The 27,538-nt window shown below is 41.0% G+C and overlaps 1 protein-coding gene across 1 annotated transcript in view; it reads right to left on the bottom strand.

The window, feature by feature from the left end:
- Window positions 1–18,696: 18,696 nt before the first annotated feature.
- Window positions 18,697–27,538, bottom strand: part of MOXD1 (monooxygenase DBH like 1) — a 53,325-nt gene continuing 44,483 nt past the window's right edge. The window contains exons 10-12 of the mRNA XM_083830704.1: window positions 24,898–25,040; window positions 21,402–21,570; window positions 18,697–19,185 (exon numbers count right to left, since the gene is read on the bottom strand). Of these exons, the coding sequence (XP_083686830.1) occupies window positions 19,018–19,185; window positions 21,402–21,570; window positions 24,898–25,040 (480 nt within the window). The 3' untranslated portion in view covers window positions 18,697–19,017. The remainder of the gene's footprint in view (window positions 19,186–21,401; window positions 21,571–24,897; window positions 25,041–27,538) is intronic.

Genomic DNA, 27,538 nt, shown 5'->3' on the forward strand with positions numbered 1-27,538 from the left:
CGCTGCCACCCAGGTCAGTAGAGAAGCAGGCGATCAGACTATATGCTTCTTTTTGGGTCTGAATCTCGATCCAAACAGATCAAATGAGTTCTTTGGTATTCACTGATGGTGTTAGTTTGTTCCTGTGAATTGATTCTAAATTGTCCATGAAAACAGTGCTACTGTACCACCAGTATGTTTTTTTTTCTATATTTTCTGTATATTCTGTGTTTGTATTTCAGTGTTTAATCAATTGTCTTCCTACTTCAGAGTTCCCTGCAAGACAGTGTCTTCACTGACAGCTAAACACAGCAATTCCTCCATCTCATTTCTTTGTCTTCTCACACTTGTGTATAAGTACAGGTGTTGATGCTCTGCTTCATTATTTGGCACTCTGTTTCAACTGCCTGTGCTGTCCACTTTATGCTTGATGGTTTTCATCCTCTTCCAGATTCTTAATTTGAGGACAGAAAATTCATGTGTGAAACATGAAACATAATGGGAAACGCCATCCGGAACCATGCGCTCTCCCATACATATTGGTTTTCCTATGCTAATCAGCTTAAAAGCTCATTTAGAGCCTTGCTTTTCAGGGCCAGAAGCTTGGTTCAGATGAAGCTCATTCTTTCCATATAGGTTCCCATTATACTCACAGTGCATCAAGTACCTCATGAACTGGAAACCACCTTCCTTCTGGTAATCTGCTGCCTCCCATTTTTCCCCTCTTTTCTTTCTCCAGGAGATAGTTCAAAGGACACTACAGTAGAAGTCTTTGCATTCAACAGCCTTAACCTTTGTGCCTGTAACTTCTCTCTTGCCCTTTGCCATAAGAATGATATCCATAAGTACCAAAGCTGTAGAGTCAGCTGGGTAAAGGAAGAAAAGACAAGGAAATTTTGTGTTAAAGTGCAGCCTTGTTTATTAAAAATCTAACTACTGAAAAGGCACAGTTGCATCTAACATAGATAAACATACACAAAGTCATTTTTCTGGTGATTGCCCCAAATATTTTCACTCTGCAGCCTGTTCTCTGCTTAAAGTTTGAAAGATTACTACTGCCTTTACTACAAGGTCAGGGCCAGATGACTTCAGTCAAAGGGAATTCAACTGTAGACTTGCCAAATTACTGTTTTTAGTATATGATGTAGCACTTAAAGAAAAAGTTGCACAACCAGAAGAATGGAAAGAAGGCTTTATAATAGGTTTCTCTGAATCTTTAAAATCAGAAATTTTAAAGTAAGTTCTAGGAGCAAGCCAGGGAGATACTGACCAAGATGTCTGGTAGAAATTATGGTAGAGAATGGATTGAAACTGGTACATGTATGCGATATAATGGCAGGAGGGGACATGCTTCAAATCACGAGACTTCTCTGAAGAACTGAATATGAATAGGTTCTTACAGGAGTTCAGAGATATGCAGGAGCTTCCCAATGAGAAATAAGTGAGTAATAAGTCTAGACAGGTAGAGTGAGAATGATCTATGAAAGAGATTTACGAAATCATGAGTGGTGCTATAAACGTGAATAAAAAATTATATTTATATTCTATAGGCTGTTTTTAAGGTCATATGTGTCTGTAGTCCTTATGAAACTGTATCAGCATTATGATTTCTGAAGATCTATGAAGGTACGAAAAAAGTTTTCAAAAATTATTACCATTTCTCTGCATCTATGCCTTTAAGCACACAATCTGTGATGAGTAACACAAGCCTGTCATAAGTCCGGGGCACCAAAATTCCCTTCAAGGAAATGGAGTTAATAAATGACCAGTTACTCATTTCCATGGACAATCAGTACGAAGATCACCTGAAAAATGTCAAGTGAAAATTCAGGGAGTCAAAACCTTGAGATGTTGTTGTTGTTCTAATTGTTGTTTGTGATGTTGTTATTAATTGTTGGTGCCTTGAAAAGAATCACAATTTACTTTTTTTTTTTTAATACATTCTTGTGGCATAGAATAAAATACTATAAATACTTCGTGTGTTTATAAGCAATAAAATTGCTCTTTGCAAAACTTCTATATCTCACAACAGATGTGGTCAACACACTAATTTCAGTGGGGTTAAATGGAGTGCACTTTCACACATTTAAGATAAACTGTTCTGCAACACTTGTGAGTAAAAGAAGAACTCACAAACAAAGAGAAAATGGCAGCTAAAACTCTAATGTGAAATTGGTTTAAACCAGTTTGAAGATCATGGTCTGTCTCGGTAAGCTTAGACACAGACATATTGACTCAGTCTGCATCCAGGTACATAAGAAAAGTCCAAGAAACTTCAAGGAAGCAATGATGTTTCAGGCTGACTGCTTATCAGACATGCCAGTTGTCTCTTTTCTCTATCTCTTAGCCAGACTCTCAGCCTAAGGACTTAGCAGACAGCACTACGTGTGTGCTGCTGTTATCCTTACAGTAAGCCGGTCATTTAGTACTGCATTGTGCTACGTGGTGAGAGAAACAGCATCCTGCAGATAATGGAATTATAGGTTCCTCAACAACCTCTATGTGCGCATAGAGAAACATAGAGTGTGAGTGTTATGAAGAGAGAGAAAAGGATAGACAGAGAGGGAGAGGGAGAGAGGGGAGAGAGGGAGAGATTTTGCTATTGATTAAAATTCTCTATCGGGCTAGCCACTGTACAAAGAAAATATTTTCCTCTTCAGTTTGCTTTAGCAGTTTTTTTCCAAACTGCAGCTTGAAGAAAACAGGAAGAAAAATCCCTCTGTTTTCCAGATATTCTACCAGCATGCCAGCCTTTTCCTAGGTCATCGTATCAATCTTGCTGATTGTTCAGCCCACTGTGATCTGCGTAAGTTGTTTTAGCAGTTGTGTACCAACAGCAAACATTCGCCTTTTGCCTTCCTGTGTCACTGAGCTGCTCTCTTTACCCAGGAGCTCCTGGCCAGCTGCCACAGACAGCAGACTCACCACCTTGACTCGGTCATATTTATTAACTCAGTCTAGATAAACACAGCTGATCAGCAGCAGCCAGGGTCCCTTACTCAGCTATTTTTCCTGACAAACTCTAGCCATAGTGCGTAACTGTGTTATTGACTTGAAGGGTGTCTACCTCCATAGAGCTCTGGAGGAAGGCGTGGTGTCAGTAAGTGAGAGGTACAAAAACACAAGACTCCAAAACAAGCCCTGAGAGCCTCTACAATTCCTAGGAAACAACCTTTTCCAGCTTGACTGAAGAAAGTGTGAATTAACAGACATAAGCTTAATTAATTCACCGGTTCCAATGGAAAATGACATCTCTTGGCCTGCCCAAAGAAAGGAAAGAATCTATGCGTAAAGAGGGGAAAATATTACAGCCAAAAGAGCATAATTATCTTCAGGGAGGGTGATTAATTGCCTGAGAATTACATGGTCTGAAAGATGATGTTTAAATCTTTAGCAAGCACGTAAGTCCACTTCATAACAAATTTCCATGAACGTAACTTTTGCCACACTTGTCAGTTCTGTTTTCAGCTCAGAGATGCTAGCCTGTCTTGCATGGGGGCTGCAGTTAGAGAAAGGTACAGGTATCTGCAGCAGGGAAGAGTGCCCCGACAGCTCATTGCAGCTCTAGTGATGCTTCTCATGTGCAACCATTCTGTGGTGGGCAGAGATATAGTGTTCACAGCAGGCTGAGGGAGGAGATTCTCCCTCTCTGCTAGGCTCTTGTGAGACACCACCTGGAGTATTTATTCAGCTTTGGGACCCCAGCATAAGGACATGGAAGCATAAGAAAGAGTCAAGAGGAGGGCCACAAGGATAATCAGAAGGCTGAAGCTCCTCTCCTGTGAACACAGGCTGAGAGAGTTGGGGTTGTTCAGCCTGGAGAAGAGAAGGCTCCAGGGAGAGTTCATAGAGGCCTTCCAGTACCTAAAGGAGGCCTACAGGAAAGCTAGGGAGGGGCTCTATTGAGGAATGTAGTGATAGGACACAGGGTAATGGTTTTAAACTAAGAGTAGATTTAGAGCAGATATTAGGAAGAAATTCTTCGCTCAGAGGGTGGTGAGGCACTGGCAGAGGTTGCCAGAGAAGCTGTGGATGCCCCATCCCTGGAGGTGTTCAAGGACTGGTTGGATGGGGCTTTGGGCAACCTGGTGTGGTGGGAGATGTTTCTGCCCATGGCAGGGGGGTTGGAACTGGATGGTCCTTAAGGTCCCTTCCACCTCAAAACATTCTGTGATTCTGTGATGATTTTCAAAGGAAAATACTGAGAGTCAGAAAGTCAAAACAGTGAGCACAATGATTGCATGCTGTCATCCACGCTGGAAGCTATTTAACTTTGTCACTGCATCAAATGATTCTGTCGTGTTTTCTGGTTTCCATTTTTGCCTTAAACAATATAACTGTCTAGATGATTTATGAAATACTCTGAGCAGGGAATATCACAGCACTGCTAAATGAGGCACATTAGTTTGATTGGTATTGGTAGGGCAACTTTAGTTACCAGCAGAGATCCATTGTGGGAGGAAGGTGAATGGAGTCTTTCCACTACGGACAGCTGTAGCATCAGGCTTTTTTAGTTTTATTATTTAAAATAGTTCTCAGCTGGGATCTGTATGGAAGTCAAAGCTACAATATCTCTATTCAGGGTAAAAAAGCTGTTTTTCACCCTGAATAGAGATATTTTTTCCTGTGATCATACCTCTCATGTTATGAGCTAGGTTTTACCCTTGATGTGATGCCCACTTGTAGTTCTTCCATGACTGCCTGCAGCATGGCTAAAGGCAAGGGGAAATGAGAGAGCCTGTGTATCCAGTCATCCACCCACCAGAGCATGGGACTGAGAGCAGAAAAGGAAGATGAATAGAAAGCAGTTCAAATCCCAGTCCAAATTCACTGAATAAATTTACAGAACTGGGTAAAATATTCCCTCTTACCTTCAGACCCGCTGTCTCAGCTCTGGAGTCATAACAAGGTGGCTTTGTTTTTGTGATCCAGGCTCCAGTTTGAGGAAGGCAGTCAGTCAGCTGCCCTTGCCCATGGTGGCAGGGAAGGGGGGGTTGCTTTCTCCAGGACAGGCAGTGGGAGCTGGATTTAGGTGTACCATGCACACCTCCATAATTCATCATCTTCTACTACTTTGGTGCTACTGTTATGCTTTTGGTGCTATTTGGCAAGCATGAACCTTTTCCATGGAAGGGATGTTACAACAGAAACAATATGCAATATTTTCCAAATAATTTTTCTGTCACATACTACCTTAAAAAAGAAGTTGATAGTGTATTGTTATCATTTATCCTGTTCTATAATACAACTGCTTGAGAATAGAGTAAAAAAAGAAATAAAGGCAAACTATAACTGCTAGTGTCATTTTCCAGGTGATTTATATTTCAAAGCCTGCTTTCTCATTAAAAGACAAACAAACAAACAAACAAACAAAAGAAAGAGGACCTCTTGACTATAAAACTTAAAAGTGAATTAAGAGTAAACGTGGTAAAGTCTGGCTACATCTAAGAAACCTGTGAAAAATATTGAATTTTTGAAAATATTGAAGTAATATTTGAAAATATTGAAGTATTATTTGAAAATATTGAAGTCCTTGGTAACACTAATAAGAGATGGGGAGGGACTCTTTGTCAGGGAGTGTAGTGATAGAACAAGGAATAAAGCTTTTAAAATAAAAGAGGGTAGATTTAGATTAGATATTAGGAAGAAATTCTTCACTCAGAGGATGGTGAGGCACTGGCACAGGTTGCCCAGAGAAGCTGTGGATGCCCCATCCTTGGAAGTGTTCAAGGCCAGGCTGGATGGGGCTTTGGGCAGCCTGCTCTGGTGGGAGGTGTCCCTGCCCATGGCAGGGGGGGTTGGAACTGGGTGGTCTTTAAGGTTCTTTCCAACCCAAACCATTCTGTGATTCTATGATTCTGCAATAATCACAGTTCGGAAAAATCTTCCTGTCTCTCCCTTGTGTGATAAAAATATTGAAGAAAAAGGAGGTCATAGTGAGAGGTGATATTTTATATTGGATTATGAAGGGAGATGTAAAGGTGCACTAATCTAATTTATTCCAGGTACTGCTGTATGTCTCCATAGGAGATAAATTACAAGCAAAAATCACCAGTGGAAAAAAAAAAATATATGTGAGAAAGAATAAAAATCTTGAATTATTCAGCTTTTCAGTAGAAGGACTATTGTAAAACCACCCATTATTACCCAACTTTCCCCATTTACAGGTCCTATTCCTGGTTCTGTATAATTTTTCTGAACTCTTCACTTGGACAAAATTTTCCATGTCTAGTGTCTGCTTTAGGCCACATTATTTATGGAAAAATACATCCAAAAATGATTCACTCAGTTCCAGGTAAGAGGTTAGTTAAAAATACATTGTTTTTCACACAGTCAAAATGTTCTGGCTGCTTTCCCCTGGAAAAGCACTCAAGCACCCCCCTCATTTGAAACATGTTGTAGAAATTGGGCTTGGGCAGCACAAAGGATGTTAGGAAAGGGGTACTATGGCAGTGCAAGTGTGCTTAGAGAACAATCTAGAATATTATTTGCAGAAAACCAGCAAGTCCAGTAGTCTCCCCACCGAGGTGCTGCCAGCAGATGTCTGTCAAACGTGTTGTTGTGTCACGCATCTTTTTCCCCTCTTCACCATCCACCACTCCTGTGCAGATCCCTGCAGACTGTTCACATCTGGGGGGAAAAAGTCAGCATTTCTATGCAGTCAGGCTTCCTCTAGCTGGCAGCTCTCCATGACCGTATCCGTGTGTGCCAGGTGCCAGCAGACCACGTGTCACAGCCCAGCTAGAGGAGTGTTCTGCATTAGATACATGTGTGTATTTCTCACTAGTGGACCTTTACCATGAAGAGACACAGAAGGGAACAGGATCACACCATTTGTGCTGTTTGCGTAGTGTCACTGTCAGTGTTATTTGTGAGGACAGACATCTCTATTTGAATATATATCGTGCGTGTGTGCCTGTTGGGGATGCACACTCAGCCTTGCTGCCAGCTGGACCTGGGGACACTCCACTTCGGCATTCCCAACAGTACATGGTATTTCTCAATGTACAGCATGCACCTTGTGTGCTAATGCGAAGACGAAGATGAAACGGGCAAATAACAGGCTGATAAAAACGATAAAAAAAGTATATTTTAATTGTTCACATTAGGTAAAGGCTGAAATGTTGTGGTATTTAAACCCCAAACCCGGCTACTCCTTCAAGCGCCATCCGCTGTTGGCAGACCCGAGCTGAGCGGGCTGGGACCTGACGAAGGCGCCAGCAGGCGGCAGCAGCGACGCACAAAATGGCGGCTGCGGGCGGGCCCGGCCGAGGGGGCGGGCGGGAAAAGGCCGCCGGCAGGGCCGCGGTTGTGCTCCCTGCGGCCACGAGGCGGCGGTGCCTTGGCTTTGGAGCTCTGCTTCGTGTTTGTGTTTCGTTCGTACTCGTCATTTCGTTTCGGTGTGGGGCTGTCCCACGCTCTCAGCTACTCCTACTTGCCTGCTTTCTGCTTGAAAAGCTTAAACGAGGAGTTTAAAAGAGGCTGTTTTGGTGATGAGCTTTTGCCTGCGTAATGTTTTTGGTTTTGCTATGGGATGGGTTAAACATTTTTAAAATAACTGTATTTTACCATTATAATTCTTAGGTGTGAGTTCACACTTCTGGCTCGTTTTTCATATCATTTATTTCCTTTTCCATCTGGGTACAGGCCAAACACAGCAAAGACGATTTAACACCGTGTGGTGGTTTTACTCGGGTGGGCAGCCGGGTTCCACCACAACTGCTCTCTCACTCCCCCTCCTCAAAGGGAAGGGGGGAGAAAATACGATGCAAAGGGCTCAAGGTTTGAGATAAGGATGGGGAGATCACTCATCAATTATTACGGGCAAAACTGACTCAGAGTAGGGAGATAATATTTATTGCCTATTACTAACAAGCTAGAGAAGTGAGAAACAAAGGAGAAAAAAGAAAAAAAAAGCCTTCCCCCCATCCACCCTCTTCTACGTCCTCCCCCCGAGCAGCACAGCGGAACAGGCAATGGGGGCTGCGGTCAGTCCCTAACACTTCATCTCCGCCGCTCCTTTACAGTCGCTCTCTGCCCCTGCTCCACGCGGGGTCCCTCCCACGGGATGCCGTCCTGCCCGAACTGAGCCTGCGGGGGCTGCCCACAGGCAGCAGCTCTCCAAGAACTGCTCCCACACGGCTCCGTACCACGGGGTCCATCCCCCAGGAGCAAACTGCTCCAGCACGGGTCCCCCACGGGCGGCAGCTCCCCCCAGGCCCCCTGCTCCTGCTTGGGCTCCTCTCCACGGGCTGCAGCTCCGGCCCGGGGCCTGCTCCTGCGGGGGCTCTCCATGGGCCGCAGCCTCCTCCAGGCCACATCCACCTGCTCCACCGGGGGCTCCTCCACAGGCCCCAGGAGAACTGCTGCTGCCTGCCTGGAGCACCTCCTGCCCTCCTTCACTGACCTTGGCGCCTGCAAGGCTGTTTCACACTCCTCTCTCTGTCTCAGCTGCTGTTCCCCAGCTGTTTGTTTGTTTGTTTGTTTGTTTCCTTGTCTTAAATCTGGTCTCCCAGAGGCACAAACATTGCTTATTTGCCCTGCTCTGGCCAGCGACGGGGCCCTTATGGGGACATGCTTCTGGATTCTTGCAGAAGCCACCCCTATGGCCCCCCTGCTACCAAAACCTTGCCACATAAACCCACTACGCATCATCCCTTCTAGTTGCCTGTCAGAAGAGGGCATTTGTCCCATCCTTTGAACTGGCCTTTTTAGCCTTTGAAAGCTTTGAGCAGATACTGCATGCAAATCTTCCAGGAGGCAGCAGAGAGTGCTGTTCAATAAGCAGTTATTTCTTTCAGACTAGTTCTCGTTTTAATGAAAAATCTAAAAGGGATAAAGAGTTACTGGACTCTTCCTGCTTGTAGTAAAGTGCCCGCCATCCTTCGCAAACTAAGTGGTGTACCAAGTAATAGCTGATATAGGAGCAAAAGGAGACATGAAGAAGCTTGTGTTTTACAAGCGTTGCATCGGCCTGTGTGCTTGGCAAGTCCATTTCTCCTGGCTGGGTATATCAGCCACACATTGCTTAAACGCGAGCAGGTGCGTGTAGGGAGGAAGACCCACAGCACAACACGGGGAATGTGGCAGTTACCTGTTACCAAGTCCAGGATTCATCCCTTTAAAGTTCCTCCTCTGCAGCTACCCAGCTGCACAGGCAGAGAAGCACCCACATTGTGGTAGTAAGCAGGGCTAAATAAGCAAAATAGCCAAGCAGAGTAAAGTATGTGGCTTTTCTTCTCAGGAGTCAAACAAAATGGAAAAATCTTAACACTAAAAAGAAGAAGATGGTTCTTGTGTCACACCTGATGAGGTGGTAGAGGAATAGGAAAAATCTATCTAGGGCCACAGAATAGGAATGGAAATGGAATGGAATGGAAATCAGAGAAAGGAAATTGCAGTAGGAATATAGATGGGAACTAAGCCCAAATATATGAGGTTAACTCCCAGTCCAGCGAGTACGGATTACAGGCAAATAAATTTTACTTTTCCTGTTAATACAGAATTTGAAAACTGCTACTTTGGGTGAAATACGTTAGAAGAGTTATTCTCAATGAAAGTGACATTTTGGAGAGAACACTCTATAGGAGGATCTATTTTGCTGTCCATTCTGGGTTTGAGGCTGACTAATGATTTTTAAAAATGTTTTTCCATTATGAAATGTTTTCCCCAGCTTGCAAATTCCAAAATTTCTAACCAGTTCCAATGTGAAACAAACACTTTTTAAAACAAATATGCAGACAGACACTCTATGAATCTGCATTAAAGTGGGGGGAGGGAGCAGAAAAAAAATTCTGAGTATTAATTTTGGTAAACAGGTTCTTTAATGGAGTTTTGGTAATAAATATGGTGCATGAAAAAATGCATATACAGAAAAAAAAAAAAAAAAGAGGTACTTGGGAAAGGCATATTTTGTCTTTCTATTTACAAGAGAAGGTTCTTACCCGGTTACCAGACTATCTCCTGCCAGTACAGGAATGTTCCATAAAGTAAACAACTCAAAGATTATATTTCACAGACAATAAAACCCTCAGGACTTCACATAGGAGGTAAACAATCAGTTGGACAGCTTTCATGATCAGAAAGGCTTCTTCCCCATCCTAGCTAAAAAGTGTTAACCTTTAGAGGTATGTTCATCTGGACATATATCTTTAAAAATTTCCCTTGTTGTCTGGTTCCTGTGGTGCCCTTCTCAACTTTCTGACCTGCTTTTCATTATCTTGCCAGCCTTGAAGGTCCAAATCCTCTGCTGCTGATGGATGAGGTAGACTCGTATAGCTCTATAATGGATTCTTATCACCTTATATCAGCAGTGAATCCAGCATGTCAAGTCTAAAAATGTGTCCAGGTTCAGCATTTCAATTACAGTCTCCCCAGAGATGAACAATCTGGAAAAAGTTTCTCCCAGTTTTGTTGCATGATGCCACAAATAATGGCCAATACTTCAGCAGCTTTTATGGCATTCACAGCATATAGCAAACTTGTGATATGATGTCTAAAAGACATAGATATTTATAGAAGATTGCTGTATTCCCCAGAAATGCCTTGCAAGGTTTTGGACAGGTTATGAACAAGTTTTTAAATCCTATCCCACTTTAATACCTTAAGACATTCTCTGATGACAACCAATCATACAATCTTAAAATGACCAGTCAAAAAGAAAAATATACTTCATGACATCTCTTCTAGACATGGGAGCAGACGTTTTCAGTAAAACCAACATGAGACCCTTAGAAATGCTATTTGTCATGATGATGTAAGTATTTTTAATGCATTTTCTCTTGCGCTGATAATCTATGCTTAAATAAAACTGAAAGCCATTTGAGATTGTCACATTATCCTTGCTCCTTCGTAAAACTATACTCTTCACAGCATTGTGTCAAGCTGTAAGAACTTTTTATTCTCTGATTCCTTAGTAAGGGCAGGGGAAGGAGTCAGCAACTTGGATTTAGTCAGGTTTCCTTTCAAGAGTGAAAGTTTCCTTTTCCAGTGCAGTGAAAAATAGTTACACTTCTTTAAAATAACTGCAAACAGGGAAGTTAAATCATGATTAAATAATGACAATGTGCTGAGGAAATGCTTGCCCAGGTCTATAAAATCAGAAGGCAGAGTAATATTTTTGCTTTGGCAAAATTTTATAAGGGAATCATAAACTACCTGCAATGAGTCTGCTTGGTGGTTAATTAGTAAGAGAACCACATTCAGCTTCCAGATGTTTTCTTGCTCACTAGGATGGAAGAAGCTGAAAGCATTTACAAGGTGATATATATGTAACCCATGGGAGACATAAATAGAAAAGGAGAGCACTGTCTCACAAAAGGCAATTTATTTTGCCAGTAACTCTCTGAATCTCAAGGAGTAGTTATAAAATCTGTTTGTGTTTTACAGTAAGAGTTTTCTGTCTCTCAGGGCTCACATCAATGCTACAGTTAAACCCTTTTGTTAGTGAAATAGCACTGTGTTGTCCTTGGTCAGACTTGGTGCCCCAAATTCAATGTTACATGAGTCTTCTGCATACAGAGTAGGTGGCAATTGTGAAAATATATCTGCTTAAAGTACATAACTCTTTCAGTATGAGTGTGCAAAATGTTCCTTGACATGAAATACTGTCAGGGGAGAGCTGTCCCTCCAGGAGGACCCGTGTTCTGCACTGGCCTCCTCTGTTACAATGAGCAACCAGAGGCTTCAGCTAGCTTGAAGGTAGGAGGAGGGAATAACACTTGGCATCATTTAAGGAGCTGTGACATATCCGAGGTAATATCAACAATATGTAGGAATGCATGATAGCTGTGGGAAGGGGGCTGTTAACTTTATCATGACAATAGGAACAGCCTCCCCCACCCCTCTGCCCATCACTCAAAACAAACTTTATAAAATCAGCTGAGGCTTAAAATACAAAAGAAAATATATAACTCGAATGAAAAATGTCCTACTGCATGTTCTGTATCTTCAGTGATTAAAAGACTGTGATAGTCCAAGATAATCCTAAATTGATCAAGGTCAAAGCAACACTCTCCCCAAAAGCATGCTCATCGAGCTAAGAACTGCTGCAGTATGGATCCATTTAGGTAGCTGTCTATATGCTACCTATGACTTAAGAAAAGTTGATTTCTGCAATATAATCTGGACATGAACTTAATAATCAAATGATAATAGAAATAGTTAGATTCAAATAAAAATAAATGGCAGCAGTTTAATTCTAATAAGTCTGGGAGATGAAAGGTGCTGCCTGTCCTAGCTAACACAAGCCCTTCTCTGTCTGTCCTGGACTCTCCCAGTCAAGTAAGCAAGGAATTGCACAATGATTTTATTCTGGGAGGTGGTGGTAAGGCAGTTGCTGCCATCTGAGACTGTAACATTATCACTTATAAACTCCCAGCATACCAGCCTTCTTTCTGAAGTCATTTATTTACATTTTTAGGGTTTTCTTTGTTTTTGACTAAAAAGATGCCTATTTAATTCAACAGTTTAAAAAAAAATCAACAATACAGTTTTGATCTTAGTGCTTTTAAAAGAACACTTCAACAAGCATTTAATCATCCACCTCTGCACCATTCATCATCATTCCTAATTGTGAAACATCCAAAGTATGTTAAAATGAAGATTTTGCTTATAATACAGGTATTTATAGTATACCAAACATTTTCTCTATATCAGAGCAACTACCCTCCTTTTCAGTTAAAAATTCACACTTTATTTGACCCTTTACTTTCAGCTGTCATGCATATTTAAAATTCATGTTATATATGCAATCCAACTACAGGGTTTCTTCAGTTCAGAGTTCCTGTCATATAGCAAAATGGATTGTTACCAAATTTTGTGAGCATATTTTAAAAACAAGGAAACATATTTCACCTACTCCTTGTCAGTTGCGTGGAGACTCAAGGAAACTTGAAGGGCAGCCATGAAAAACCTGGTGGCCCTGGTCAGTTCCAAACCTGCTCACCATGGCCAAGGGGCAAAAAGCAGCACAGCCTCTGAGCTTCCCAGTGCACAGCCAGCAAAGAAGTCATCACCGAAGTGATAAACGAGGTCATCATCACTGCAGCAAACACTGGAAAGGCAGGGCATGGAGCAAACAAAATTCGCCTGAGGGAATGGGAATGGTTCACTCACCACAGTTATCTGGGAAAAACTTCATGTTCCCTTGTATATTTTTACAGCTGTGGTACATGTAGTCTTGAACATTTTTACAGATAGTCTTGAAAGTAGTCAGATTTAGCTTAGCAACTGGAAGCAGGAGTTGCCATTCTCTTCTGCTTCCTACAGTTACATAAACCAGGGCAAAGTAGAATTTAGAACAATTATTGTTAATGATGGCATTTAAAAATCACTTTCCATCATTTAATGTTGGCACTGACACACCATACAGAAGAATACAGCCCTCCATGAGCATTGCCTCACATTGGTAATGCTCATATTATCTTACATTGAAGAAGAGCAGGATGAATAGGAGAAGCAACCACAAATTTAACAAACATATTTGTACCCGTTAAAAACTTGCAGTGTAACTGAAAATGCTTTTCGATATTGAAATCTCTGCATATAATATAAACCAAGTGCATGGTAGGAAGAACCACATCTGAAGGCAGGCTGAAAGAGTTGGGGTTGTTCAGCCTGCAGAAGAGAAGGCTCCAGGGAGACCTTATAGAGGCCTTCCAGTGCCTGAAGGGGGCCTACAGAAAAGCTGGGGAGGGAATCTTTGCCAGGGAGTGTGGTGATAGGACAAGGAGTAATGTGTGCTTTAAAGTAAAAGAGGGTAGGTTTAGATTAGATATAAGGAAGAAATTCATCACTTAGAGGGTGGTGAGGCCCTGGAACAGGTTGCCCAGAGAAGCTGTGGATGCCCCATCCCTGGCAGTGCTCAAGACCAGGCTGGATGGGGCTTGAGCAACCCGGTCTGGTGGGAGGTGTCCCTGCCCATGGCAGGGGGGGAACCAGGTGATCTTTGAGGTTGCTTCCAATCCAAACCATTCCATGATTCTATGATTCTATGATAAGTAGAAGTAAATATAGTAAATAATGTTTCCAAGCATACCATTATGGAGGAAAGGATATTGAGTATACATTGGGAGATCCATGAGTTACTGAAAAGAAGCATGAAAAAAGTAAAAGCATGAAAAATGTAATACCTCCCTGTAAAAAGGTACAAGTAGATGACACATGGCGTGTGGTTTTTTTTTTTCTGAAATATTTACAAGCAGTGAGTTCCTACAGCCCAAGACAGTCACCAATATGTAAATGCTTTGGAAAGCTCTGATCCTCAGTGTTTTATGCCTTGGCATCCTAGGGCAAGCAGAGCAGGTGGCTGGATGCAGGTCCCCAAGGTTGCAGGCCAAGACCTCCATCCCTTCAGGCCCAAAGACTCAATGGTAAGAAGAGAGCTGAGAAAGGAGAGTTAAAAATTGTGTTTGAAGCCAGTTTTCGTTGGTCAGTTGGTTGGTTAGGGTGCATATGTCCATAAAATGACAAGCCTATTCCTAAGCATGTTATGAACAGCAGTGACTTGACTAAAATAACTTAGCACAACAGCTTTACGAGGCATGGGAGTCAGTGAGCCCTGCATCATGGTCACTGGTTCTCTCCACCCTTTCCTCCACCCCTTGGTTGGTGAGTCTGGTTTTCTGGGGACAGACTGTCTGTCTGTCTGCATGGGGCTGCCATGCAGGCAGCTGGTGGGATCACCTGTACCACAAGCACTTTGCAGGGGCCGAAGAAAGGGAAAACTCACAGCTGCCCCCACTACTTTGATCAGCCTGTGGCATGCTCAGTGTGCCCATGGGATGCTGGTCTCTGGGAGACCTGATGCTCCTGGGGGTCCCTACAGCCCAGGGAAACCTCTGTGGGGATGGAGGAAGCAGCCCAGAAGAGGTCTTCGTGTCACAGCTGTCATTTTCTTTCAACTTCCTTCTATGCTAAAAAGTTAAGGACAAATTTGCTTTCTCTCTCTTTCAAGGGAGACATAAATGTACCGAAAAGATTCAATGGGAGGCACAGGGCAGAAGGAGTGGAAATTCTTCAAAGTGACAGAAGGAATAATTGGTCTAAAAATAGTCCCATTCTGCATGAAGAGAAGAAAGGGGAGAATGAGGCCAGTGTTTCTGCTAGGTTTTGTTTATTAAATTTGTGCCTCTTCAGCATCTGGGATAATGTGGCTATACAGCCCCTCCATTTAATCAGCCAGGCTGGTTACTCAGCCAGACCTCCCCAGTGGCAAGATGCAATCCCAGCACAGTTGCAGTCCCACCAGCTGGTCATGGCTCTGCTTCTGGTGCTTGCATCAGTCCGCACTCACACCCAGCTTAGAGGTCACTGTGCTCCAAGCACCAGTGGGCAGGTGTGGGGTCGTGCGTGGGACCTGCAGAGGAGATGCTCTTCCTTTTAGGGGTAAACCAAAGAGCTACGTAAACTACAGATGCTCCCTTTTCAGTATTCCTGAAGCGTGGTTTTATGATAAACATACAAAATCACAAATGGTCGTTGGTTCAGATAATGTGAATATCTGAAGAGAGCCATATACTCATAAAATGGAAGCTCCATAATGAATAAATATAAATACCAAATCGAACTAAATAGCATAAATAGGATAGACAGGCAATTAGACAGATAGATAGCATACAGGTGGCAGGCAACTGGCCCATTGTGTGGGAAATCTGATTTAAGGAGAATGAGACTTTCAGCTGCTGTACCAGAATGCGACTTCTATCCTGCTACAATATTCATATATTTAGCTTCTCACTAGAAACTCTTAATACATTTCTTCACACAGAAAAGCTTTGAGTGGCAATTTTTTTACAGTGAGGTATTACATTTACTTGTTTCGTGCTTTTTTTTATTATTATTTTTATTTTCTATATTTACTTCTAAATATCGTAGAATCACATAATCATGGAATGGTCTGGATTGGAAGCGACCTCAAGGGACACCTTCCACTAGACCAGGTTGCTCAAAGCCCCATCCAACCTGGCCTTGAGCACTTCCAGGGATGGAGCAGTTGCTCTTCCTCTAGCCACCAATACTGTAACCCCATCATAGAAGGCCACCGGCTTTGTCAGGCATGATCTGCCCTTGGTGAAGCCATGCTGGCTCTCATCAATATAACTATCACGAAAACTTTGGGTAACCAGAGAATTCAAGAGTATGTGCTTTATCATTGTCCAGTATTGAAAGAAAACCAGAGAAATCTGTGCCTGAGAGCTTATTCATGTGCAGTGTGACTTACTAATTGTTTGTACCACCTATTTTTTTTTTCCAATGGCATGAAATTAGCTTGTAGCACTTCTCACCTTTATCCTTGCTTTGAATTTTAGACAATTTTAGACTTTCAGATTTCATTTATTTTCTTGTTCAAAGTTTCTTTCATAATATAATGTGCTTAAGTTTGTTTTGGATCCTTCAGCTGGAAGTATCCCAGAACTGTATCAACATATCTATATTTTTATTTACTTGTGAAGTAAAATTTTCCTTTCTGTTCCTCCGTAAGTTATAAAACAGTTGCAGGTTATGCAAAAAGGAGCCTTTAGTGCATAAGGCAGATCTTCCAGATACACTGGCAGCTATCTCTCACAGACGTCCTTTCTGAGCCAGCATTGCTTTACATCATCTCGTGGCACACTGGCTGTCAACAACAAATACCCATCTGTTCTCTTGCTATTAGGATGGGTGCCCATGGAAAGGAAATCCCCTTAGATAAGAAACAGCTTCAAATCAGAGAACAGCCAAGTAAATGGAAAATAACCCTAGATCTGCTTTATCTTAATTACAAACCAAGTCTGCAAAAGATTGGTGCCAGTATCCCGCATGTCTACTAGTAAATACCTGAGAGACCACATTGCAATCAAAAGGGCTCCGCAGTCTAACACACATGCTCTTTTCTCACTTATTCCTCTGTTATCTTCCATCTCAGTCCCTGGCAAGAAGTTGTTCAAATGTCAGTGGTGCTCACTGGACTCCGTGATAACTTAGCTGGAGGATGACCTAGGTTTTTATGTTCAGAAAAGATCTGTACCAATAATCAGAAGATTGTTGTGCCTATAATTCACCATCACCATTGTTTGGTTTTCGTTTTTCAACCATTTATATTTGGGAACACAAAACAGAAAAGCACAATTCTGCTGGCAGAAAGGAGACATTTAAGTAGTTACAATTAAGCAGTTACAATTCTTTATTGAAACTTCAGGTTTTGATATGAAAAAAAATATCTGTATACACTTTTTCCTTCCCTTATCCTGCACCAATAGGAAGGATAACAGAAAATAACATTGTCCAGATACATCTAGAGGAAGTAGCTGCCCAACAGTGGCAAAGAAACTCCCCAGGATCTGGTGGGAGTTACTCTCTTACTCCAAGCGCAGGCTGTGGCATCAGGAGGATTTAGTGGGCCCTGTGAACCTATGTCTTCACAGCTGATTTTAAACTCCCTTTATGCATACATTTCATAATGAGATTGTTATAGCTCCTAGAAATTTAATCTAGCATTGATTAATTCCCACATTTCTCCTTGAGGCATTAGTGTCTTCAATGCCTTTTCTCTGTGTAGATTATCACACAAATTGTCATTTTGGCTATCCACAATGTAGCCTTGCCAGCTCTATGATGCTTTCCTTCTCACATCTCAAATGCAAACAAGACAGTTTCCAAATCCTCTCCTTAGTTTCCTTCTGATGTGATAGCTCTTTGCATCAGAACGGCCTGTGCTCATTAAGAGGTGTAACTTCACAAACAAATGCAAGTACTTGTGTTTAACAACCAGTGACCCAGACAACTGGTTCAACTCAGCTAAATCAGGTTCTTGATCTACTCTGGATTCACCACACTGCACAAGAGTACTCAGTAACATAAAATGCCCATTTACACAGGTTAGTTTTAGTGCAGGTGTTACAGCAGTCGACATCCAAAACAACTGATTTTTACAACCACACTCCAGTAAAGTTTATGCAGCACTGCAGAAAATTATAGTGAACTGTAGCTACAGAGTGGATATAGAAATAAGTTTTTTTGAATGGTCCAAGTCCTTTTCCACTGTGTTCCGTAATTTCATTGGGGAGCAACAAATTAGGAATCTTTAGGGAATCTTCCCTGCCAAACACCATCTGAGTAAAGAAGATATGGATTTACACATAACTAACTAAATAAATAAAAAGTCATACACACGGGCCACAAAAATAACCTCTTAATCAACCGTTTGGCATATTGTGATTCTCAGCGTGTGCTACCAATAGCTGCTGGCAGGCTTGTACACAGGTTCCCTGTGCATGCCAGAGCTTGGCTGTGAAATTGATCTTCATCACTGCTGCTATCCGTGTGGAATACAGCAAAGGTGTGCCTAGCCCTCACCAAAGCTTTATTTGGCCTACCCATACCTTAAGACAAAAGAAACATGTTGAATTGTCAGGGACTAAGGAAGACATGAAGAGAGAAGAAACGGGGAGAGAAATCCCTACCAAGTCAAGGATTCCTTGTACAGGAATCATCATGAGGAGGTTTGGGGTTCTGTCCCCTCACACCTGTAGTGCTCCCTTCTCTTGGGAGGAGAGACCGATTAGCAATGTGTTGCTTCTAGAAATGTCCCCCGTGAATGACCCCTTCCTGTGGCTTCACTGCAGGTGTCAGACATGCCCAAATACATGTTTGCAAGACTTGTCCTTGCAGCAATGACTTCATAACCTGCAGATGTCAAGAACCAAGACAAAATAATATAGCACACTCCAGGCTGAATGTGGTTAACGAAGTTGCTTTTAGTTTATTAATTTTACCCATATACATAGTTGGTTTTGAAAACACCATGTGAAGAACCAGGACAAAGGGTAACAAAATGGTATGTGAAAAGATTTCAATACGCAACGTGATGGTGTACCTACTGTGTTTTATATATACTTTACATTGAAAACCAGATAAACCACAGTTCTCAGAGGAAGTACACATTTTATTTTGAACTAGCGAATTTAGTTTATTAATATGTAAAAAAATAAATCTACAATAGCAACAGTGCAAACACATCAGAACTTGCATGGCATACAGAACACAAATGAATAAAAATTATTGTACAAAGGGTCCGATGTTTCCTATGGTACTGGCTGTGATATGTACAACAAACAACAGGGCGACGAATAAACTGCAACTTAAACAGGAAGATGAGCTGCATATTACTTGTTCTGTCTTGTATGGCCTCTCTATTTCAGGGGGTAAAGCCGTCATGCCCTGGAACTGCAATTAAAATAAAATAAAACAGTTTCATCATATAAGATTAGAAATCTATTTTACTCTCTAACTAGTTAGCAAATTGCATGAGACTCTATTGTTAGCTTTGTATTGCGGTTGTGACTCTTATTGTGGAGACATCAAACTCCGTAAAAATATTAATATATTGCACGCCAAATGATCATCCAGTGTGCAGATCCATTGTTCTCAGCTTGGGAACAATTGCACACACTGGCATCCTCTCCTATAAAGCAAGGCCAGGCTTTTGTTTGTTGATTCGTATGACCTTGTTTTGGTTTGTGGGACTGTTTGGTTGGTTTTGTCTTTGTTTTCATCTTTCTGGAAGGTGAAAATGGAAGATTACAGCATTACAGTGCTTTTGGTATATTGGATGACAATTGAAAGCATTCATTGGTACATACAAGGCTTATACTTGCATGTAGAAGCCAGTTAATTGTGCACACATGTTCCACAGAATGGTTGAGGCTGGAAGGGAGCTGTGGACGTCATGTGGTCCAACCCCCCTGCTGAACCAGGGCCACCTAGAGTAGTGTCATATTTCTATATATTTAGCATTTTTATGCTTCCCTTAGAATTCAGTGCAATTTTTATGGAGGTTGCGTACCTACTTGCCTCTCCTGGCTTTGACATGAAATGAGAGAGCTTTGGGTACACCACTTAGTTACGCATTTCCAAATGTACTCCCTACTTACATGGTTTAATTCTTGAATTAAAGGAAACACTGACAGGTTTATGGTGAAGAAAAGAAGTTCTGTGAAAAGAGAGCCCCTGGGCATAAGCATTTTTGAAAGTTTGAATGGCCACCTGTACAGTATGCGCTTGTTTTTCCATGTTGCAATTATTCTTCATTGCAGAAAAAAATAATCTAAATATGGATTTATTCTTAGCAAATACAACACAAAGCTGAAACGGATCAGGAAGCCATCCCTTCAGCAGGATGAAGATCTTATCAAATTAATTCCTCCACTTCAAGTTTTTCCTTCTTGTAACAACTCACTGATTGTTTGGACATTCATGTTAAATCTGTTCTTGATTTTGTTGAGGACGGCCAATTACACATAATATTACTAATAAGAGAAGGAAAAGGAAAGAGTCCTAATCGTATCTTTGAAGAATATGCCCAAGTCATTTGAAATAGGAAACTAATGATAAAAAGGAAGAACTAAACACTCTCATTTCCAGTTAACTCGCTCTTTGAATATGTTCTTTAAGTTGTAAGTATTGTTCCTTCATCCTGTAAGATAAAGGGGAACAGCATTTTTCAGAAAGCAAACTGCTTAAAAAATGATGCCTATCCCCTTCTGATAAAATTTCCATGTGTTTTCCATCTTCTTAACTTGTCCTTTGACAAATAATCAGTGAAAGAGTAGCTAAGCAGTTGCTACTAGCTAGCAGTTGCAAAGGTCAAGAAGCTTAACCAAAAACAGTGAATAGTCATATGTATTATCATCACATGTAGTCAATCACATGTAGTAAATGAGTACTTTTCACAGAAGGTCTGTAGTGTCTACTGACATTTAGATTAAATAATAACCTACTGAGTAATTATTTTTATCTTACATTTTCTCATCAAGAAGTTAAAATCTTCCAAAGGTGCACAAAAAAGAGAGAGTGCTAATGCACTGGTCCACTACTATAGACATCTCTTAAGACACAAGACCAACATAAAAGTGAGAGATATTGGAAGACTGTTCATATAGCTTTAGGTGGTTTAAGAGTTAAGAAGTCGGATTCTTGAGGCTTCCTTATGCAGTCAATATGCCTTCCCCTACAAAGTGATTCAGAGAAGAAATTTGATTCAGGAATTTCAAATCCTCCATTGCAAGGCCCTAACATAAGACCCTGACAATAGAGGGAGCCAATGAAAACTAGCTTTCTAACTTGGTTGCTTAACCTGGATACATACGGTTACTCTTTCATCTGAGTCCTAGGCACAGTGGAAAAGTCCATATTCCTATCACTGAACCCAAATCCTGACCAAAGCTCCAGCTTTTCTATTCTTCTTAAACACTTCTAGAACTTGAGTTACATGAAAGCATTGATAAAGCATTCTCATCATTTGTTATTGCAGGTCTTCAATGGCCATGTAAAGAGTCTGAAGCCAGGTACTTATTCATAATCAAGCACAGTAAATCCCATTTGTTTCATGGCATTGTAGCCTCCTTTTTAAGACTTAGAAAACTTGATAGGAATAGACTTACCGACCATTCTGCATTATCTGTTTTTGAACATCTCACATTCACTGGTAGTTTAAGCACAAGCTCATTATAGGAGAGACCCTCTGATCTGGACCACTTGAACTTGTTCATTGCATCCATAAATGACAGATTTTTGTATTGCTTAGGACTCTTGATAATAAAAGGCCAAGTCCTGAAGAAAAATAAATACAAAGAATTAAAAAAAAAATAGATAAATGTCATCAAGTTGGAACTGATAAGGGAAAGCTTTGGGAGAATTTACTCAGAAAAACAAAGCACTATTAATATATATATGTATACCTAATTCACATTCTCACCTAATTTCTCTCCTAGTGAAACTTGACATAGTGTCACTAACAGACCTATGAAAGTTTGTCATCAGTTTAGAACTTGCCACCATATGCTTTTAAAAATGAAGGATTTTAAGTTAAGAATTACATTGCTGATCTCATTTACAAACTGAATACACAGGCTATCCAAAACAGATCTTCTATTGTAATCCCACCACCGGGGAAAAGAAAAAAGAAAAAGAAAAATCACACTCTCTACTAAGCTTGACAGACTGTTTTAAAGAAATGTTTGCCATTAGGAAGCTGCTTCCAGATTGCTCTGCCAAGCTCTGGTCGTAACTCAGATAACAAGTCAAACTTCATCCGAGCGCAAGGGTGCTAGGTTGGCAACAGTGCCAAAAGATCAAATGACAATAACCAGTGTTCTGGACGTTGTCTTTTGGCATGTCCCAGTGCCCTGGCTAAAAGAGAACTTTTGGCAAAGGTTGGGATAGAGAGCTGCTGCATTGCTCTAAGAGGGCTGAAAATTCACCAACATTTGGCAAAACTCTCCCTGAACAAGTGGGGTCAGTCCATTTCCCTACCACCATCCTGAGATGTGGGAAGGGAAGGAATGCCTTTGTCTTTCATTTAGTAGAGAAAACTCAAATATAATAATGAATTATTTTTTTTTTAAGTAAATAAAACCTTTTCCATTTTTCTTGCTTTGTCTTGACTCTGTTTAAAAACAGAAAGTTATGTAAACTTTGTGCAAAAAAATAAAGTGGCTAAAACTTTAACTAACCTAATTATTAGTTTAAAAACACACTGAAGCACATGTTATCTTTTTAAAACTGATGGACCTGTGTTATCTTGCAGTATGCTGTCTCCCATTTGCTTTGGTTAAAGGGTTGCCTATGCCAAAGTTCAGCTCCACTCAATATATAGGCACGGAGGACATAATTTTAATCAGACACCTATTTTACACTATTGTAGCCCAATCACTTTAATCTCAACTCCTCATGATTTATACCACTGTCTGGGCCACCAGTCTGAGGAAGAAAAGGAGTTTTAAAGTGAGCCACCAGTGCCTTGATCCTGCCTCCAGCTGCCTTCATGTGTAAGTCAAGAGAGACTTTAAAGCAGTCAGTGAAGCAATTTCAGTGTAAAACTGACACAAGAGAGATGAGTATCAGGTCACATATCCTTAGGCTGACAGACTTTAATGAAACAAGAATTGTGGATTAGGTCATAAATACTAGAGGCATTAATAATCTCTTCTTCTAATTACTCTTCCATTTGCAGCAGACAGTCTGCATACTTACTCTATTCAAAACATCTTTATTTCCCCAGGCCAAATGTGCATTTTTTTCTTAAGTACAGTTATCATGAATGAGCACTCAAGAGAGCATACAATTGTTAGAATATTTTCTTTATAACCTCAGAAAGACTCTTCTAGCTAGGACTGATTTAAAAACTGTGTTCTCCCTGTATTAAAAAGGATTGTAAGTAGAAATATCATTAAAACTGAAGTAGACATTGACTGAATTCTGACTGTTTCAGACTCTTCAGTCTTGGGTGTAAACTTCAGAACTAAGACCAGTAAGCCTGTACATCAAATTACTTTGCAGTTAGAGTTTTATATTTATTTTTCTGTATTTCATTCATTTGGGAACTGTCCCTTTCAGACTATTCCCACACTATGTCTGCAGTCACTTCCACTGCTGATCCTCTACTGAGATGCTTTCATTTGGGGCATTGTAAGGAACATTTAATATCTAAAAAATATGCTATTCATTGATTTTTATATCTTCACACACATATATCCTGTTCATAGTAGGCTTCTTCCCATCTCCTATAGAAGTCTAAATTTTCTGTTAGATCCTGGAAATCACAATTGCTCACAGTGAGCAATATCATTGTGCAGGTCAACCTAGTGAAATGAGAAGGGCAGAAAAGTTAGATCTAACAACTCAGTGCGAGACATGTTTTTGCCTAGGCCTTCATGATGAAGGCCAGCAAGAGTTCTGCTGACTTAATGAATGAATTGCAACACCTGATTTAACTTTCCTCCCTGTGCTACACCCTCTGCAAACTCACTGGCCAGCAGCCAGATGCCAGATGAATTGCATGGACCTTCATGATGTTTATTACAGATCCAGAGTTGCCTAAATAGTAACAGTACCCTACCACCCGCACCACTTACAGAGGGGATATTGAATATTTGTGGCCCACTGAAGTAGTCAGAACCTACAACAGAATGATATTACCCCTTTCAAGCTGAGCAGCATGCCAATGTTCAGCATTTTGTAGGTTATTTCTGTAAGGAAGAAAAACTGATGATAGGGGGGTTTCTTTCTGACACAGTCCTGTTTACCTCTCAAAAATGTGCAGTGACCTGTTTCCCTGAAAAGCAGGAATCAAAGTCTCAGCAGACAGTGTCTTTGCACAGAAGTGCAACCTTCTGCAGTCAACAGCTAACCAAAATACTCTTTTCTTCCTCTTGGCTAGATTCGTACCAGTTTTTCTCCATTTTTCTCTACTCACTTTGTATATCATTTTCTGACTTATTCTGCCAAAGCTCCATCTCCCCATCATGGTGCTTAGCTACAATTTTATCTTTTACTATGAATGATTTAATATTCTCTCCCCTCCATTTTTTTCTAATTTACAACTTCTTCCCATTTTGTGCATTCTTGTCAGCGTCACTGAAAAAGCACTGAGCTCCAGATGTGAGAAACAGTTCTAGTATCAATTGTCCTCTTGGTTGCATCGATCAGCTGCAGCAGAATTAATGACAACAGATCTACACAGGCTAATTCAACTCTCATGCTCCCAAACTCCTACTTTTTCAAAATTATCTATATATCCTTTATTTCTGTAATTGAAACACTGATATGTTTTGATAAACATTTGAAACACTGATATGACATTGATACTTTTTTTTTTTGATGGTTGTTGGTGGGGTAACTGCTGTAAGAAAAAAATGTTTGTTTAACAGAAGAAATAGATTTTCAATTAAAAAAAAAAGACACAAAACAATAAAACAATTTGGCAGGAGAAATAAGTAGTTCCACAGGTTGTTCACCAAAATGAGGTGGCACGAGTGATCTTGCAACACATTGCACTGTCTGAAAGAAATAAGGGTTGTATAGAAATGACCCTGTAAGATTACAGATTAAAGCAACACAGATAGAGGTGCTGTACGTATTCATAAACGTTTTACTTGCCTGACTGGTCTATAGATTTCCTTAACACCAATGAACTGGAGTTGCTCCATGATGTCTGGAATACTTGCACACCGTGTGAGGTTGATTCGTGGGTAATAGAGCAGATATGACAGGCACATTTCATTCCTGGTGCTCAGACCACCCTGAAAATGGGATTTTTCTTTTAATCAAGATAGCATTAGAATTCCACAGATAGAAACACTGATTAGCATTTATATGTTAATGAAATGTGTATCAGGAAGCCCGATTCAACAGGTTTACCTTTCACATTAGGTTATCAAGTAAAAAGAAGATTTTACATAATTAATTACAAAATATACTGCAAGCTCAAACAACAACTCCTGAGCTTAAAAAATGTCAGAAGGAACACCTATCAATAAAATAAGCCTCCAGTTATGTTGAAGAGTGTGATCTGAGAAGTTCAGATTTACTTTTGGTTGTTTCCATGGTTCTTATATGTACCATGTTTCAGAAAGATGTCTTCAAAATGGAGCAGATTTAGGAAAAATCTAGTAAGATAATTAGTCTTTTTAACAGGAAATTAAATGAGCTTTGCCTAGTAAAAAGGAGGAAGGGATGTAATATGTTTCTATATAGACTACATATTTTGATAAAGAGTAAGAAAGAAAAAGAGTTATGTATTATACTATATAGTTATATGTATATTATATAGTTATGGTTTTTATATTTATATAGTTATATTTTATCTAGTAAAACAGATTTGTGGGACTGTTCCCACAAATCTCATAAATACATGAAGCAGGGCACAAGAGCTAGTGTAATCACCACACAGGAAAACAGGACTACCTGGACTTGACCCTGAAGTATGACAGGATTGAATAATTAAACTCCAACTGCTTGCTTTTCACTAGTAAACATCAGTAACAAACAGAAAGCAGCTGATTTAATTCTGCACAAGGATACAAGGATCAGCAAACTCTTTCCATACATTTTGAGGTATTCTGTTTAACTGAAATTCTTAAAACTCCATGCAAGGCTTTATGAAATTCTCTTTTCCTATCAGCATTCCAACCTGTGCACCTTCAGAAATATTTATTTCACTGCCTTGCTACATGCTGTTATGCACCAGTTTGTGAAGTGTCATACCAATTAAAATTACAATATTCAGTTAACTTACCACCGAAAAGTAAGCTAAGACCACAGACCATAGATTTACTACAGGACACCTTCTTTTTGAAGAGTGCTTTACTAGGGAAGCACACTAGTGTGCTTCAACATACACCTTTTTTTAATATGTTTCATTGTTTCTATGCATATTTCACTCAATTAAGATACAGCTGGCACAACAAAAACTGAAAGGACTTGATTCTCTATATTTGCACAAAATGTCTAGTATACAGATAAACAAAAACATAATACAATGGGTGAACAATTGGCTGACCGGTCGGGCTCAAAGGATTATAGTAAATGGTGGTCACAAAACTAGTGGGCTTCCCCAAGGCTCCATTTTGGGGTCAGATTTCTTTATTGTTTTCGTAAATGACTTGGATGCAGGACTTGAAGGTATACTGAGTAAGTTTGCAGATGACACTAAATTGGGAGGAGCTGTTGACTCTGTTGAGTGTAGAAAGGCACTGCAGAGAGATGTTGACAAATTAGAGAACTAGGCAGTCACCAACAATATGAATTTTAACAAGAACAAGTGTCAGATTCTGCACCTGGGAAGGGGCAACCCTGGCTATACGTACAGACTGAGGAATGAGAGGCTGGAGAGCAGCCCCACAGAAAGGGATCTGGGGGTTTTGGTCAATGGCAAGTTGAATCTGAGTCACCGGTGTGTCCTGGCAGCCAAAAGGGCCAACAATGTCCTGGGTGCATCAGGCACAGCACTGCTAGCCGGATGAAGGGAGTGATTGTCCTGCTCTGGTACACCCTAACCTAGAGTACTCTGTGCAGTTTTGGGCACCACAATATAAGAAGGACATAATATTATTAGAATGTGTCCAAAGGAAGGCTACGAAGATGGTGAAGAGTCTAGAAGGGAAGATGTACGAGGAGTGGCTGAAGTCCCTTGGTTTGTTCAGCCCCGAGCAGAGCAGGCTGAGGGGAGGCCTCATGGCGGCCTGCAGCTTCCTCACAAGGGGAGCGGAGGGGCAGGCGCTGAGCTCTGCTCTCTGGGGACAGCGACAGGGCCCGAGGGAACGGCATGGGGCTGGGACAGGGGAGGGTCAGGCTGGGTGTGAGGGAAAGGTTCTGCACCCAGAGGGTGGTCGGGCACTGGGACAGGCTCCCCAGGGAAGTGGGCACAGTGCTGAGCCTGCTGGAGTTCAAGAAGTATTTGGACAATGCTGTCAGACACATGGTCTGATATTTGGGTGGTTTTGTGTGAAGCCAGGAGTTCGACACACGATCCTTGTGGGTCCCTTCCAACTCAGGATATTCTGTGCTTCTATGATTCTATTTTGCGTTTTTTCATACACCTACTGCATATGCCTACATGCGTCTGATGATTCAGCAAGAGCTATCCCTATGCTCTGGATGTCATGACCAACCAGGTCTTCCCTATTAAACAGATCTCACCTCCTGGAGATCTGGATCCAGCCCCTCCTGAGGACGAGGGATCAGCCCCTGGCAAAAGGCAGGTGCCTGCAGCTATGCCTGTCCCTACATGTAACAGGTT

The sequence above is a fragment of the Anser anser genome (assembly GCF_964211835.1).
Source record: "Anser anser genome assembly, chromosome: 3".
In the NCBI taxonomy this organism is placed as follows: domain Eukaryota; kingdom Metazoa; phylum Chordata; class Aves; order Anseriformes; family Anatidae; genus Anser; species Anser anser.